Source organism: Rhodotorula paludigena (assembly GCF_050403205.1).
Source record: "Rhodotorula paludigena JCM10292 DNA, Rt_paludigena_JCM10292v1_ctg71, whole genome shotgun sequence".
In the NCBI taxonomy this organism is placed as follows: domain Eukaryota; kingdom Fungi; phylum Basidiomycota; class Microbotryomycetes; order Sporidiobolales; family Sporidiobolaceae; genus Rhodotorula; species Rhodotorula paludigena.
This window is the reverse complement of record NW_027481387.1, coordinates 26,738-41,014: the sequence shown is the minus strand read 5'-3', so window position 1 is coordinate 41,014 and position 14,277 is coordinate 26,738. Positions and strand designations below refer to the sequence as shown.

Genomic DNA, 14,277 nt, shown 5'->3' with positions numbered 1-14,277 from the left:
CGTCTATGCCTCTGCGTCCTCCTGCTCGCCCTCGGCGCTCGTCGTGCTTTCGCTCAGCGGGTGCTGCCCCGCGCCCGGCGCAGAGCCCGAGCCCATGACGCGGCGGTGGACGGCCTGCTGCTCCGGCGCGGTGAGCATGTGGCCCATGCGCTCGATCTTGGTGCGCAGGTACTTGTCGAGCTCGGGGCTCGACGTCGTCGACGCGCCGATCATGCCGACGCCTGCGCGACGGAGGTGGTAGGCCATCGACGAGTCGGTGTGCGCGTCGGACGAGTCGTCGTCGTCGTCTTCGTCGTCCGATCCGCCGGAACGCTCGTCTTCCGACACGGTGCGCGTCGACAGGCCGGATTCGGGCACCGACGAAGCGAGCGACGTCGAGCGCGAGTAGCCCGGGCGCGACGCATCGTCGGCCGAGAGCGACGCGACAGACGAGTCGAGCGGAGTCGCGACGCCCTTGCGGCCACGCGACTTGCCCTTCTTCCCGGCCGCCTTCCTCGCCTCGCGCCGCGCGCGCGACGCAGCCTCCTCCTCGGCGAGGAGCCAGCTGCGCGGGACCATGGCGACGCGCTCGACGACGTGAACGCCCTCACCCTCGATCTGCTTGATCTTGTCCGGGTTGTTGGTCAAGAGGCGCACACCCGTGCCCGCGACGCCGAGGTCGCGCAGGATGGCGCCGGCGATGCCGTACGTGCGCATGTCGGCGCCGTGACCGAGCATGAGGTTGGCCGTAACCGTGTCGTGCCCGAGGTCCTGCAGGTTGTACGCGCGCATCTTCTCGAGGAGGCCGATCCCGCGTCCTTCCTGCCGCAGGTAGACAACGACGCCGCGGCCGGCTAGCGTGATCAGTCGGAAAGCTTCGTCGAGCTGCTCGCCGCAGTCGCAGCGCTGCGAGCCGATCGTCTCGCCCGTAAAGCATTCCGAGTGGATGCGCACAAGAGGCGGGTCCGTCGGTGCGAGGGGAGCCGCAGACGGGGAGGTTGGGAGGCGGTGCGAATGCGCGTGCGAGTGCGAGTGAGGCGGCGGGTGGTGCGTGTGCGGGATGTGCGGAGTCGGGCAGGTCGGGTCGAGCGAGTGGGGGTTGGCGGACGACGCGATCTTCGAGTTGGGCGACAAGCGACCGACGTAAGCGCCCCGCAACACGCGCTCCTCGTCCGTTTCGTCGTCGTGCCACTTCGAGTCGAGCGTGCGCGAGCGAATGAAGGGCAGCAAGCGCTGTTCGCCTGTCTCTGCGATGATCGGCGTGCCCTCGACCGCGTTGGTCGTGAGCGAGGTCGACGCCATCTGCGCGTGATCGGCGACAAAGGCGAGGTGCTCCTTGTTGTCGTGATTGTTGGTGTAGAGGTGGAGGAAGATATGGCCATGCGGCGTCGGGATGCGGGTGCGGACGCGGCACTGCACTTCGAGAGGCGGCAGCGCTGCTTTGGCGGGACTGGCGGATGTCGGGACAGCAGGAGCGGGAGGCGAGGTGAGCGGAGATTCTGGCGTGACCGCAGACTGCGCGCCTTCAGTAGGGAAGGGCACGGCCGTGAGCGGCTTGTCGAGCAATGGCGGCGTTGACGGCTGACGCAGCAAGTCAACGAGCGCGTCGTCCTGCAGCTGCCGTACGTGCGTCGCAGACGGTCCGCTGCTCTTGCGTTTGTCCGCCTTCAACCGCCCGTCCTCCTTGAAGTCGAAAGCGCCGTCGCGAGTCGGCACCGCAACCGCTTGCGGCTTCTCCTTCAGCACGTCTGCCTGCTCGCGCTCGTGCGCCTGCTGCTCCTCGCGCAGCTGCTCGAAACGCTCCTTTCGCCGACGCTCCTCGTCCTCGACCTGGAGACGAATGCTCCTCGGTGCCTGGCGCGACTCCATCTTGGGACGCTGCGAAAAGGGCGCAGGGTTTGACGTGGATGGCGCGAGGCTGAGGACTGTGCGCTCATCGTCGCACGAGGCGTAGGCGAGCGGTTGCGGGAAGAAGGAGTGAAAGTAGTGGTTGCGGGTCACCCTGCAGAGTAGCGAGTCGCCGTCAGTACAGAGCAAGGCGTTCTGCAACCGGTCTCGCTTTGTGTTCTGGCCACATCGCACGGGCGAACGCGCATGCAGAGACGGTGCACGGAGTGCGTGCGCGAGGCAGACGGGGGCGAGAGATGAAGCGGGTCGACGACGCACTGCGGGCCTGCGCTGGCGGCTGCGGCGACCATGAGCGGGTCCACTGGCGGTCTGCGATCACCGCGCTTGGGCTTAGGCAGGGCATCCTTGGATGTCGAGGCGTGCGGACGAGCGGGCGGGGATGCCGCGGCGGAGTGGTGGTCCTGCGTGAGGAGCTGCAGGACCGAGAGGTCGGCGGGCGAGACGGTGTGCTGCGACTGGGCGTGCAGCATCGTGGACCTTGTGCGCTGCAGGCGGCGGCGAGGGAGCACAAGGCGTCGGCCGGAGACACCTCTCCGGTTCGGCACCGGCGACGACGCCCGCTGACTGTTGCGTTTGCCTTTTTCGCCTGCTCAGCCAGCGCGCTTCTCTGATGACTCGATCGCTCTGTCTGCGGTGCTTTCAACGATTGCCGCTGATCTGGCTGCGCTCCAGCCTCTTGCGCTCGAGATCCGCTCCTCTTGCTAGATAGATCTCGAGGGCATCGTACCGCTCACGCATGTCCACCTATTGAGGTGTCCGCGTGCTACTCGCGCTTGCACCGTGTCGGCTTGTCAAGGCCTGTCGAAGCAGGGGCGTCGCTCGTCCCCACTGTACGGTCCACAGCAAGGTCCAGACCAAGCCAATTCATTGCTTTGACCGCTTTGCTTTGCACGGGCGTAGACCAGAGTGGGACGTACAGACCGGCTTTGAAACGGGGACAGAGTCTAGACAGCGGGACCGAGAATGGGCACAGCACAACTTTAGGCAACCACGTCGACCTTGTCCGTGCGGCCCATGAGGACGCGCACGGTCGAGCGGGCGAGGATGAACATCTCTTTGCGCGACTCGACGAGCGGAAGAATCCTGTACGTGCGCGAGAGTCAGCCTCGAGGAAAGTGCAGGGGCCTGAGGAAGACAACTCAACGCACATGCAGAAGAAGCCGGCGAGAAGGACCCAGACGAGGGACAAGCTGGTCATCGTGGTGTCAGCGTCGGTAACCTGATCGGAGGACGCAGAGGAGGAAAGGCAAACGCACCCACACCAGACCTCGAAGAAGCGCCTCGAAAAGACGTAGTGCGACGCAAACATGGGAATCGGGATGAGGATGGCGATGCAGAACGAGAAGATGCCCGAGATCCAGCACGCGCGAACAAAGACGCGCTGCAGGTACGCGAGGTCGTACTTCGGCGCCGTGTCGGCCCCCATCGTCTCGTCGCCTACGGCGACCTCGGCGTTCTGCTCAGTCCTATCGATCTCAGCGGCCGGGAGCGTCGCACCAGTAGGCTCGTCCTTCTTCTCGGCGTCGAGGTCCGCGTCGGAAGAGTCCTTCTCGAGCTCGCGGGCGGGGTCGTTCGAATCGGAGAGGGCAATCTTGCGCGTCTCGGCCCAGTCGTAGTTGTCCGGCTCTGCACACAAGACGCGGGTATGTCAGTGCGATGTCAGAAGAGAACAAGCGGGAGCTGGTGAGCAGGACGCACTGATGAGCGTGATGATCAGAGACGCCAATCCAGACATCACGAGTCCAGGGGCCGCTCCGGAGATGGCGGCGTACGGCAACGCGAGATGCCCGACGTCCACGACACCGTAGATGCGGTAGCACCCGTACAGCCAGCCGAAGAGGCCGGAAGCCGTCCCGATGAGACAGCCGTAGAACGCGGCGCGCTCTGACTGCCGCTTGCTGACGACAGTCATTGCTACAGGAAGTACGGCGGGCGTAAGCATGACGCCCTGGATGTAGAACAACTGTGGGAAGCGGAAGAGTGAGCCGGAAGGATCGAAAGGTCGAAGAACAAGTGCGACCGGGAGTCGGAAGAGCGCTCACCCAGCCCAGGTCAATCGACGCGACGTGCAGGATGGTGGACCATGCTCCGCCCCAGATGGCAAAGCCGACGATGACGCAGTGCGAGGCGAAGACCATCTGCGGAGGAAAGTAAGAAGAGGGGAGGGTTGAGAAGGTCAAGAGTCAGCTCGCCGTTCTTGCTCCCACAAATTTCGCCAGAGCTGTCGACGCACCTGCTTGCCCGATAGCGTGCGGTACATGCCGATGCAGTCGCGGACAACAAGAGACGAGACGGCGATGAGCTCGGCGGAGCAGGCGGAAGTGGCGGCCATGAAGACGATCAACAGGACGGCCACGGCGCCGGACTTGCCCATGACGGTGACGGCAGTGGCAGGCGCGACAAGGCCAGCGCTGATCTGGCTGGCGGAGAGAGGGTACGGGTATGTCGGGAAGTCGGGGTGGGTTAGGAGGGCGCGCGCGCCGAGGCCCATGAACGTCCCGAATGCCCACGGGATCGAGAACCACGAGATGCCGCCGAGCATGTACGCCTTGGTCGTCGTGTCGGGCCTGGAGGCGATAGCGCGCTGCCTGGTGACGGACGAAAGGGGGTTAGACCCGATTTGGCGAGACGAAGATGGCAACGAGCTAAACGTGCCAGTAGCCCTGATCGACGACGACACCAGAGAAGCCGGACGCAATGGTGCCTGCCAGGACGTCAGGAGAATGAGCTCGCGAGCGCGTGTGAGAACGGGAAGATGGCTCACAGCCGGCAAATAGGATGCCTCCATTCGACTTCATGGTGGTGTAGCTGCCCTCTGCATTGCCCTCGACGGGCACGAGCTCGGCGGCCTGCTGAAGCAAGTCCCACATCCGACCAGGCGAGCCAACGGCATCGCTGGTCCCGTAGATCTTGAAGGCAAAGATGTAGAGGATAACGAAGAGCACAACGGTGTGCAGGTAGTCGACAACGCTGTCGAGATCACACGTCAGTCGCATACCTCGGAAGGCGAGGTCGCAGTAGAGACACACAAGGTAGCCCGAAGACCGCCAGCAACGACCTGAAGAGGGGACCGAAAGTGTGAGTACACTGGAACTGTTTTCCCCAGGCATATATTTCAAGCTCACGTAGATGGCAATGCCAGCAGGCAGGAGGAAGTTGGTGGCGATGATGTTGGCGCCCGTCATAGCGTTGAAAGTTGCACTTGCGCCGAGGACGAGCGAACCCGTGACGATGTGGGCGCAAACGAGGGCGTAGAACGTGAAGAGAAGGTGACAGCGTCGTCCGTAACGAGCCTTGACTATTTCGCTGTGCTCATGCAGCTCGTCAGCAACAGCTTGCGAGCGGTGACGAGGGGATAGAACGCACGCAAAGGTCGTCGCGCCAACGGCATTCATCTTGATCTTGGCGGCGATGGCAGCAAAGAGGCAGATCTGCACGGTACCGCCGACGCCGTCTGATAGGGTGAACTGTCAGGTCTGGTAGGCGACTGTGCGGTCTGATCCGGCACGTACACCACCAAGCTGCGGATAGCCCGTTCTGGTAGGTGCTGGCACTGCTCTGGAGCAGTGTGGCCGACCAAGTCCAAGCAGATACAATGCTGCCAAATTGGAGCGCAGGCGGTGAGTGTGCCTTTAAAACGACAGAGGCTAAAAATCGCAACGCACCCACAGCAGATCAGACCGGGCTTGACAGACCGCGACGCAGTAGCAAACTCGTTTGCAGATCCCGGGTCGAAATTGGAGAAGCGCTTCTGCACGCGCGTGAAGCCGACTGCGAGACAACAAGAAGGTCAATCCTGGATCAGTTGCCCAGCTACAAGTGCACGCCATCACAGTCAGGTGCGGCTACGCACTCATGGTGACGGCAAAGAAGAGACCAAGCCCGACGACTGCGCATAAACATACGGTTCAGTAGGAGCTGTGAACAGACGCAACAAGCAGACGCACCGATGCCGTAGCCCGTCCCCGAATTGAGCAGTCGGGTGAACTCGCGGGTGCCCTCAGGCAACTCCGTGACCTCTGACATGATGTCGCGGATACAGTCGCGATAGGGGAAGCAGGCAGAAGCGGAGACGGAACGGAAGCCAAGAGATGGACGAATATGTGTCGCTGTGTGAGCCGTGTTCAGCGGCAGGGATGCAAAGGAAGCAAAGCCAGAAGTACAGCAGGTGGCGTTGGCAAGCGGCGCGGAGCAGTATCTCGCGGAGTTTTGGCGCCAAGGGGCACAGCGCAAACAACGAGGAGCTCCTCTTCGGGCAAGCGCCGAGATAACCCCGCCTGTCCTTAGCGCAACGGCCAGAGCGAACGCGCGGTACGCCCGAGGGGCACCGAAGGCGGAGGACCCTGCGAGACGGAGCCAGATTCCGAGGAGAAGCTTTCGAGATAACGGGTCGGCGAGAGAACGGTGAAGTCCCACCGCCCTCTGCGCCTTCTGAAGGACAATGATGCGGATCAAGACAGTGTTGAGCAATCTCGTGAACACAACGTAAGCTGTTGGCGAGCGCTCGTGCTCTATTGGGGACAGCGCGCAGCCAACATTGTTGCCTGCAGGTCGTTCCGATGTCCCGACGGTTCGGCAGCAAAACCGCGCTAGCGGCATGATCTGGCGCAAAGCTCCGTCTTGAGTTTGTTTCGTAGCCGCCCTGCCATCCTGGAGCCCTGGACGTGATAGGCCTTCGCTCGAGGACGGCCGAGATATCGCCGACGGGGAAGGGGAGCAAAGGGGCCGACCAGCGGCCAGTGCACCGCGAGGCGAGCCTGCTTGCGCCTCCTTGTCTGCCAGACACACCTTCTGAAACACCATGCCGTCCGTAGTACCCGCCTGGGAAGACGTCGCCGCCAACAACAAGCAGCGCCTAGATGCCGCCGTCGAAGCGACTTCGTTCGCTACGCCGGACGTGTCCGCGAAGCAGCTGAACGTCAAGGACGCCGGCAAGGAGCTCCTCACGGCGGAGGAGATTGCCATCACCGAGTCGAGCGTCGGGGAGCTCCTCAGCAAGCTCCGGAGCGCCGAATGGTCCTCCGAGGCGGTCATGGTGCGCCCCTTGTCCTCCAACCATCATCTGTGCTCGCTCCGTTGCTCACTTATTCACGCATTTCAGCGCGCCTTTGTGCACCGTGCCGTGATTGCGCACAAGCTCGTACGCTTCTCCTCCTCATCGCTTTTCGCGTGCTCCTCCTAGCTTGTTGCAGCCTCTGTCTCGCACTTGACCCTGATCACGCTCGCTGTTACCTAGACCAACTGCTTGACCGAGTTGTTCTTCGACCGCGCCATCGAGCGCGCCAAGTTCCTCGACGACGAGCTCAAGCGTACGGGCAAGCCCACCGGCCCACTCCATGGCCTTCCCATCTCGCTCAAGAACCAGATCGATGTCGAGGGCGTGCAGATGGACCTCTGCTACGTCGGTTGGGTCGGTCGCGTCGCCAAACGCAACTCGGTCGTCGTCGACTGCTTGCTGAAGCAGGGCGCGGTAGTCTACTGCCTGACGAACATGCCTCAAGTAATCTTGTCTGCCGCTTTCTGGCAAAGAAGGACAACCTTGGTTGACACAGCCCGCTTGCTCCAGGCCCTCATGAGCGGCGAGACCGTCTGCAACCTACACGGCGGTACCGTCAACCCGGCCAATCGCGCCTTGTCGGCAGGGGGCTCGTCCGGCGGCGAGGGTGCGCTCATTGCGATGCGCGGCTCCCCTCTCGGCATCGGCAGTGACCTCGGCGGCAGTGTTCGGTGAGCCAGCATGTGTCTTCGCTTCCTTGCCGTGGCGCTAACACCACGGCCTTGCAGTATTCCGAGCGCCTTCAACGGTCTCTATGGCTTCCGCCCGTCGTATAACCGTATTCCGTATGGCGGCTCGTCCAACTCGATGCAGGGCTTCGAGGCGGTTCCCTCGGTACTCGGCCCCATGACCTGTTCGCTCGACGGCCTCAAAACGTTCTTCAAGGCGGTCATTGACGCCGAGCCGTGGCGGGCCGACCCGCTCGCCCTCCACATGCCCTGGAACGAGGCCGCATACCAGCTCAAGGAGCACGGCGAGGGCAATGAACCGCTCTGCTTTGGCTTCAACTTCCACAATGGCGTCGCCAAGCCGGACCCGCCCTACCTTCGTGCCATGGACATGCTCAAGAAGGCGCTCCTGGCGCAGGGGCACAAGGGTGCGTCTTGCTCATCCTTCTCTTACCTCCTTTCTTGACTCTGGTGCCCTGCAGTCATCGACTACTCGCCACCGGACGCCGCGACTGGCTCACGCATCCTCACCGAGCTCTACATCGCTGACGGTGGCGAGGACATCAAGAAGGAGTGCGCAACTTCGGGCGAGCCAGTCCTTGGCGGCGTGCTCAAGGGCCGCGAGATGCCGCACCTCTCGACCTTCGAGTACTGGCAACTGTGCCTCGAACGGCGCAACTGGATCACGTGCCAGCTCGAGGCTTGGGAGGCAACTAAGGCATTGACGGGCACCGGCCGCCCCATCGACGCTCTCGTCGCGCCGCCCGCGCCATACCCGTCCTTCCGCCACGGCGACAAGCAGGACATCTTCTACACGGGGCTCTGCAACATCTGCGACTACCCGGCGTCCGTCTTCCCGGTCACGACGGTCGATGCGGAGCTCGACAAGAAGGCGGCACCGTACGACTTTGCGTCCGACTTTGACCGCCTCAACTACGAGCGCTGTTCGTTACCTCTGCTCGAACCATGCCTGAGTCACTTCCGACTGACTGTAAGCGTGCACACAGACGACCCGGAGGTGTACCGCAACATCTCGGTAGCGCTCCAGTGCATCGCGCGGAAGGGCGAGGACGAAGCTGCCCTCCGCATGACCGAGATCTGCGTGGCCGCGCTCGAGGCGCTCTAGGTCTGTGTTTCTTTCACATCAGGCGGCTTTCGCGCAGGTTGAGGGTATAGGATTGAGCAGGCGACAAAGTCCGGGGAGGGGCGCTCCATTCAGGGTGTTCTGTCGGGCCCTCTAGCTGCTTTTCCATCGTTCGGCCGGTCTCCATGGTACTTTGTAGAAAGGGTCTCCAGCAATGCGAATCAGTACGCCCAGAGCAGTGTCGCTACGTAGGTTTGAGGTCGATCACGCTGCTCCTGAAATGGCTCCGCTCTCGAAGTTCCCGCAGAATCTCCCGACTGCGGCTCTCGAAGACAAGCCCTTTCACGCTCATTCGACGCCAATTGCACGCTCGCTTGTCACTGCATCAGCGAGCTGCTGCGTCTGTCCGTGCGGCACTCCGCCTCTCTCCCCCTCTCCTCCCCATCTCGGCGTCACGTTCGACTACACGGCCTCGGCCTCCAGCGACCGCCCCGCGCCGGGCAAACCCCTAGGATGAACCGCTTCAGGCGCAAGAGCGAGTCGCGGCGGCGCTCGACCAAGTCTAAGGACGAGCCGTCTCCCGTCCGATCGAACAGCGGCGGAGTGAGCGCAGACTTCGAAGCAGGCAGACGGCCCTCGTTCCTGCCCGAGCCAGACATCCGTGGCTCGCTGATCCTCGTGCGTACTGCTTCCTGGCTCTCTCTGCGCACGCTCGGATCCGTTGAATCGACCGCCTTCGCAGCCGCACCTCGAACGGCGCTTCTCCCTCCTGCGCGGGGAAGACGGCCAGCTCGTCGACTTTGAGACGATGAAGAGCCACGTCAAGTGCGCCCCGCTCCGCTGCTGGCGAGGCCTTGGTTCCACGCTGACCTCACGTGCTTCACAGCACCCAGCGTCAAACGGGCTTCATGACGGCTTCCGAGGCAGATGCCATGCTCGCCCAGTACCGTCTGCAGTCTGCGTTCGAGCTGGGTCAGGCGGGCCTAAAGAAGCCGGCCAAGCGCGAGCGCATCGACTGGCGCACACTCGACGAAGACGGCACAAGCACGAACGGCTACGAGAGCTTGCGCGCCTCGCTCATGACGGCCAACGACGACCACACCCGCTCTTCGGTCGGTACGAGCGCCAACAACTCGTTCCTCTCACCCGCCAACACGGCCGGCACCTCGTTCTCTCCCTTTCTCCCGTCTGACGCCGCGTCTGTCGCCTCGGCCCCCTCAACTCCTGCCGTTCCTGCCCCTTCACCGCCAATCGCCGCGTCCATGTCGCGCGAGTCGTCGACCTCGGGTTCGAGCGCGACGCGATATCCCTACCAGTTCCGCCGCAACCCGAACTCGCTCTTCGGTGGCCGCACGCACGATGCGCGCGACCTCAAGATGATAAAGAGCGGCTCGAGTACGAGCATCGCGTCGCTTGCACGTAGCACGAGGAGCGGGAGAGTCGAGGGTGAGGATGGTGAGGTTCAAGGCGAGACGGCGGATGCGCCGGGCGCACTCGCAGGCGAGGCTGCGTCGGGCGCCGGCGATCCACCGAGCCCAGATCTGCCTGGATCTGCTGCGGGAGAGGGCGCGCGCATGAGCGAAGCAATGGCTGCAGACGCAGCCGCGTCGGACGAGGACGAGCCGGTCGAGCCGGTCGAGGGCCAGAGCGAAGACCTTCAACTCGACCTCGACATTGGCCCAAACCTCGCGGCCACCGAGTCACCGCCGTCCCTCTCGCCGTCCGATGAGCCGCCCCGCGCTGTCGCAGGTCCAGGAGACATTACGACGGACGACCTGCCTTCACCAGCCGTCAGCGACACCGAGCCTGTCGACCCGTTCTACCGGCGCATGAGCACCCCGTCTCCGCCTGCGCCTGTAGTTTTCGAGGCTTCCACTGCAGGCGGCATCAGCCAGGACGCCTCGCTGCAGGATGAGCGCGACGTTTCGCTGCCGACGGACTCGCCGACAATCGGCCTCAGCAGTGGGCTCCCCCCCTCCTCTTCCTTCTCGTCCGGGCTCGACCGCGTCACAGCCGGCGAAGCTCTCAGCAGCGGCTTGCCAACATCGCCGTCGCTCGGATCGCTCCCGACAGCCATCGTTCCTGGGCCATTCCATGCCCCGCCGTCCATCACAAATCAGCACGACACTCTTTCTTCCCTTCCTGCTGCACCTGCACGGGCCGACAGCAGCTCGACGGAGCGTCCGCGCACGGCAGAAACGCTCGACGGCCCAGCGACAGGGGACGACAGTGAGGTCGAGGAAGGCGCGAGTACGTTGCTCGATGTCATGCTGGGCGAGCAGGACGTGTCAGCGGTCGAGCGCCCGCCCTTTGACCTGAGCTTGGGCGATGCAGACGTTGATGAGCTCCCCGAGGGGCGTCTTCGGTACGAGGAGATGGATGAGGAGCTGCGCGAAGGGGAAGAGGAGGCGCATCCCATTCAGAGGCGTCCTGCGTCCGCTATTCCGGCGTTCTTACGCGAGCGTGACTCGACCTTTACGCTCGCCTCGATCGGGTCGAGCTTTCACGAAGCTGCAGACGAGCTGCAAAGCGACGAGGACATCCTCCCCGATAACATGTCGATCCCGACATCGTTCGCCTCGTCCGGTCACGCTTATCTATCGGCCACTTCGCGCCCACACTCGCTCGCAACAGCCACACCTTCAGACGCTTCGCCTGTCCTCGACGCGCTGCCCGCTCATCTTCGCCCGACTTCCCTCCCACTCGGTCGGCAGGCCTCGAGCGACCTGCATCAGGTTCTCGAGGGCGCCGAGGAGTCTGCAGCCTCCGGCGACGCTCCTGACAGCTCGGACCTGATTCTACAGGACCTGCTCCTCATCCAGGAGAAGCTCGTCCAGTCAGCCACGCGCCGCGCCGCTCGCCTCGGCAGTAGCGCTGGCAGCGACGTCCTCGCCACGCCTTCGAGCTTTGCCGGTAGTGACGGCGCAGCATCGACCAGCAGTCCTCCTTTCGCCGAGTCTCTTCCGAGCCCGATCGGCACGACCAGCCCGCTCCGCATCCGCAAGAAGGTTCCGCCCCTCTACCCGGATGCGCCGTCTTCGACGAGCACGCAGTCGAGCCCGCAGAGGCGGCAAGACTCGGTCGAGGGCACGGTCGCAGCGAGCGATCTCGGTGGGGCGCTCGCCGGGCTCGGCCTCATGTCCCTTACGCTGCCGGACGTTGCGCCGCCTCTCGCCTCGTCCTCGCAGCGCCAGAGCCGGCGCATCTCGACAGGCACTGGGCGCCGCACGAGCATGGGAAAGCGGACGAGCGAGGCGCGCCGGACGCGTATGGAGGACGGCGGTGCCGAACTGGGCTCGGGCTTCGAGGAGCGCGACAGCATGCTCTATGGTGCTTCATCAACGCATATGACGGTGCAGACGAGCCAGACCGGGTCGACATCGCCCTACGCGACCTCCGCGGTGACGCCGTCCACGACGCAGTCAGATGCGTTCGAGTTCAGCAGCCTGGTCGGGTCTCGTGCGTCGACTCCTTCCCGTGTCGTGTACAGAGATTTGACTGAATTTCGTATCTTATGCTCTGCAGCCGATACGGGCGGGTCTGGCTCGTGGGAGGACGCGGAGGAGCATCTCCGCGAAGACTCGCTCGCGCCCGAGTCATTGCGCACAGAGTCTCCCCGCACCGGCTTGACGCACTCGCCTGCCCCTCCTGAAGACGACAATCTGGCGAAACAGTCGAGCGAGATGCAGGACCTGGCATCCACCAGCTCGGCAACCCTCTCGCCAGCGTTGGGCGAAGCTGCGCCCATCGACACGGAGTCTTTCCTGCGCGTACCGCGCAACATGCCGCTGCGCGACCCGTCGACGACGACTTCAATGCTCATTCGCGACGTTCGCAATCAGGCGACGCTTGCGACCATCGCACTCAAGAAGCAGAACCCGGCTTCTCCACCGGCCAAGTCGCTCAGCAAGTCGCGCTCGATCCGCAAGGGCTCCATCTCGTCGCCTCAACTCGTTTCTGGCCCCGTCAATATCCCGGCCGTCCCGATCGAGCAGCCTGTCGACCCGGCGCGTTTCCGAGTTGATCGGTCGAAGACGCGCAGCAAGCGCAAGGACGAGGGCGGCAAGTCGGACAGCATCGGCTTGCGCTTCAAGACGCTACTCAAGAAGCCTCGTGCGCGCGACCAGGTCGGCCATCTGAACGGTGACGAGGTCACGCCATTCCGGAGCAGCGTCGAGAAGTCCGAGTCGCGCGCTCGCATCAGTGCGGTGCCCGTCACGCCGCCCAACCAGTCGGCGCCGCGCTTCGAGTCGCCTTCGTCGCAGATGACTCAGTCGACCGAGACGGCGTCGACTCCTCGCCAGGCTCGCTCGCCTGGTTATCGCCCAGGATCGAGTCTCGCTACCCTTGGCGAGGCAAACGAGGCTTCGTCCACTGCGTCGGGTGCCTCGGGCTCGCCACGGGTCGGGTCGCATGGTTCCGGACACACTTTCTCGGAGGCTTCCGGTGGTCACACTCGCACCGTCAGTCGCGAAAGCCCGAGGGAAACAGTCCCTGCCCGCCGCCGGGCAAGCTCAAGCGCTTCGCACAAGTCAGTCCGCGATCGTCCGCCGACACCGCCGCCCGCCGCCCGCCATCGTCAGCAAGCTTCGGTCGCGTCTACGCACGAAGCTGGCCCGGTTCCGCTCATTCCGGCTTCTCTTACCGCCTCCCCTCCTCCTCGACCTGCTCCTGCTCCTCCTCACCTGGTTACTTCGCCTACGCAGCCGCTGGCTGGCCCGTCGACGCTGGCCGTACCCGCTTCGCCCAGCCTTGGCAGCATCGCCTCGCGCAAGAGCAGCGAGTATGCCGGTTCCTTCATCGACTTCTACGCGGAGGGCGGCGACGACGAAGATGACGACGACGAGGCGATGGACCCGGCTGCGCATGCGTACCAGCAATTCGACACACCGCAGCTCTCGCAGGGCCGGCGGCCCTCACTCGCGCCTTCCGTCGACGAGCAGCTTGCGCTCCAGCAGGAGCAGGAGCTCACGGCCCGCCTGCGCCCTGTGTCCGAGTTCGAGGAGCACCCCGAGTATGGCAATGCCTTCCGCAGCGCCGCATCGCCCATGCCCTCTCCGCTCCCGTCTCCGCTTCCGCGCCCAGGACAGGGCGACGAAGTCGTTTGGCAAGTACTGGACGACCTTCGCGCGAAGCGTATGTCGGTTCTGTCCAAAGACAGCAGCGTCAGGTTCAGCTCGGGCGAATCATCCCTCGCAATCGACGAGACCACTGCTGCCGAGCTCTCGCCCGAAATTGCTGGCATGCTGCGGTACGCTTCTCTCGTCTCCGGCTCGACACCAACCCAAACTGACTTTAGGCATCTCGCAGGCACCGCAATCGGCAGCGCTCGTCGGCAGGGTCGTTGATGCCATCCGAATGGGACGGGCGGTACCCGTCAATCTACTTCCGCGAGGAACAGGCGCTCATACAGCTTGGCGAGCAAGGCGGCGTCGCTCCAGAGGCCGAGGGGCGCTTCCTCGTCCGCTCGAAGGAGGCACAGCCAGCGGTTCCGCCTCTTCCCCCGCGCTTCATGCAGCGTAGCGCAAGCAACGGCATCTGAGCTCAATACGTAGTATGTGATGTCGTCCGTCATGTCGTCC

At 63.9% G+C, this 14,277-nt stretch overlaps 4 protein-coding genes across 4 annotated transcripts; 2 read left to right on the top strand and 2 right to left on the bottom strand.

Annotated features, from left to right (window-relative positions):
• Window positions 1-3: 3 nt before the first annotated feature.
• RIB1 (GTP cyclohydrolase II) lies at window positions 4-2,357 on the bottom strand (the record flags this gene model as incomplete). The annotated part of the gene is made up of 2 exons (XM_076652294.1): window positions 4-1,981; window positions 2,146-2,357. 2 exons carry the CDS (start codon window positions 2,355-2,357, stop codon window positions 4-6), a joined length of 2,190 nt encoding a protein of 729 aa, XP_076502152.1.
• A 510-nt stretch (window positions 2,358-2,867) lies between these two features.
• On the bottom strand, window positions 2,868-5,913 carry JCM10292_003922 (sodium:solute symporter family protein; the record flags this gene model as incomplete). The annotated part of the gene is made up of 15 exons (XM_076652293.1): window positions 2,868-2,970; window positions 3,036-3,077; window positions 3,144-3,513; window positions 3,586-3,850; window positions 3,930-4,025; window positions 4,121-4,475; window positions 4,543-4,591; window positions 4,652-4,857; window positions 4,917-4,945; window positions 5,013-5,193; window positions 5,254-5,341; window positions 5,400-5,485; window positions 5,553-5,658; window positions 5,741-5,776; window positions 5,835-5,913. 15 exons carry the CDS (start codon window positions 5,911-5,913, stop codon window positions 2,868-2,870), a joined length of 2,091 nt encoding a protein of 696 aa, XP_076502151.1.
• A 775-nt stretch (window positions 5,914-6,688) lies between these two features.
• JCM10292_003921 (uncharacterized protein) lies at window positions 6,689-8,737 on the top strand (the record flags this gene model as incomplete). Its single annotated transcript, XM_076652292.1, has 7 exons — window positions 6,689-6,922; window positions 6,989-7,027; window positions 7,124-7,387; window positions 7,454-7,614; window positions 7,672-8,039; window positions 8,094-8,555; window positions 8,619-8,737. The coding sequence occupies 7 exons, from the start codon at window positions 6,689-6,691 to the stop codon at window positions 8,735-8,737; spliced, it is 1,647 nt and encodes a 548-aa protein (XP_076502150.1).
• A 471-nt stretch (window positions 8,738-9,208) lies between these two features.
• On the top strand, window positions 9,209-14,237 carry JCM10292_003920 (uncharacterized protein; the record flags this gene model as incomplete). Its single annotated transcript, XM_076652291.1, has 5 exons — window positions 9,209-9,373; window positions 9,438-9,520; window positions 9,582-12,154; window positions 12,221-13,946; window positions 14,006-14,237. The coding sequence occupies 5 exons, from the start codon at window positions 9,209-9,211 to the stop codon at window positions 14,235-14,237; spliced, it is 4,779 nt and encodes a 1,592-aa protein (XP_076502149.1).
• Window positions 14,238-14,277: the final 40 nt, after the last annotated feature.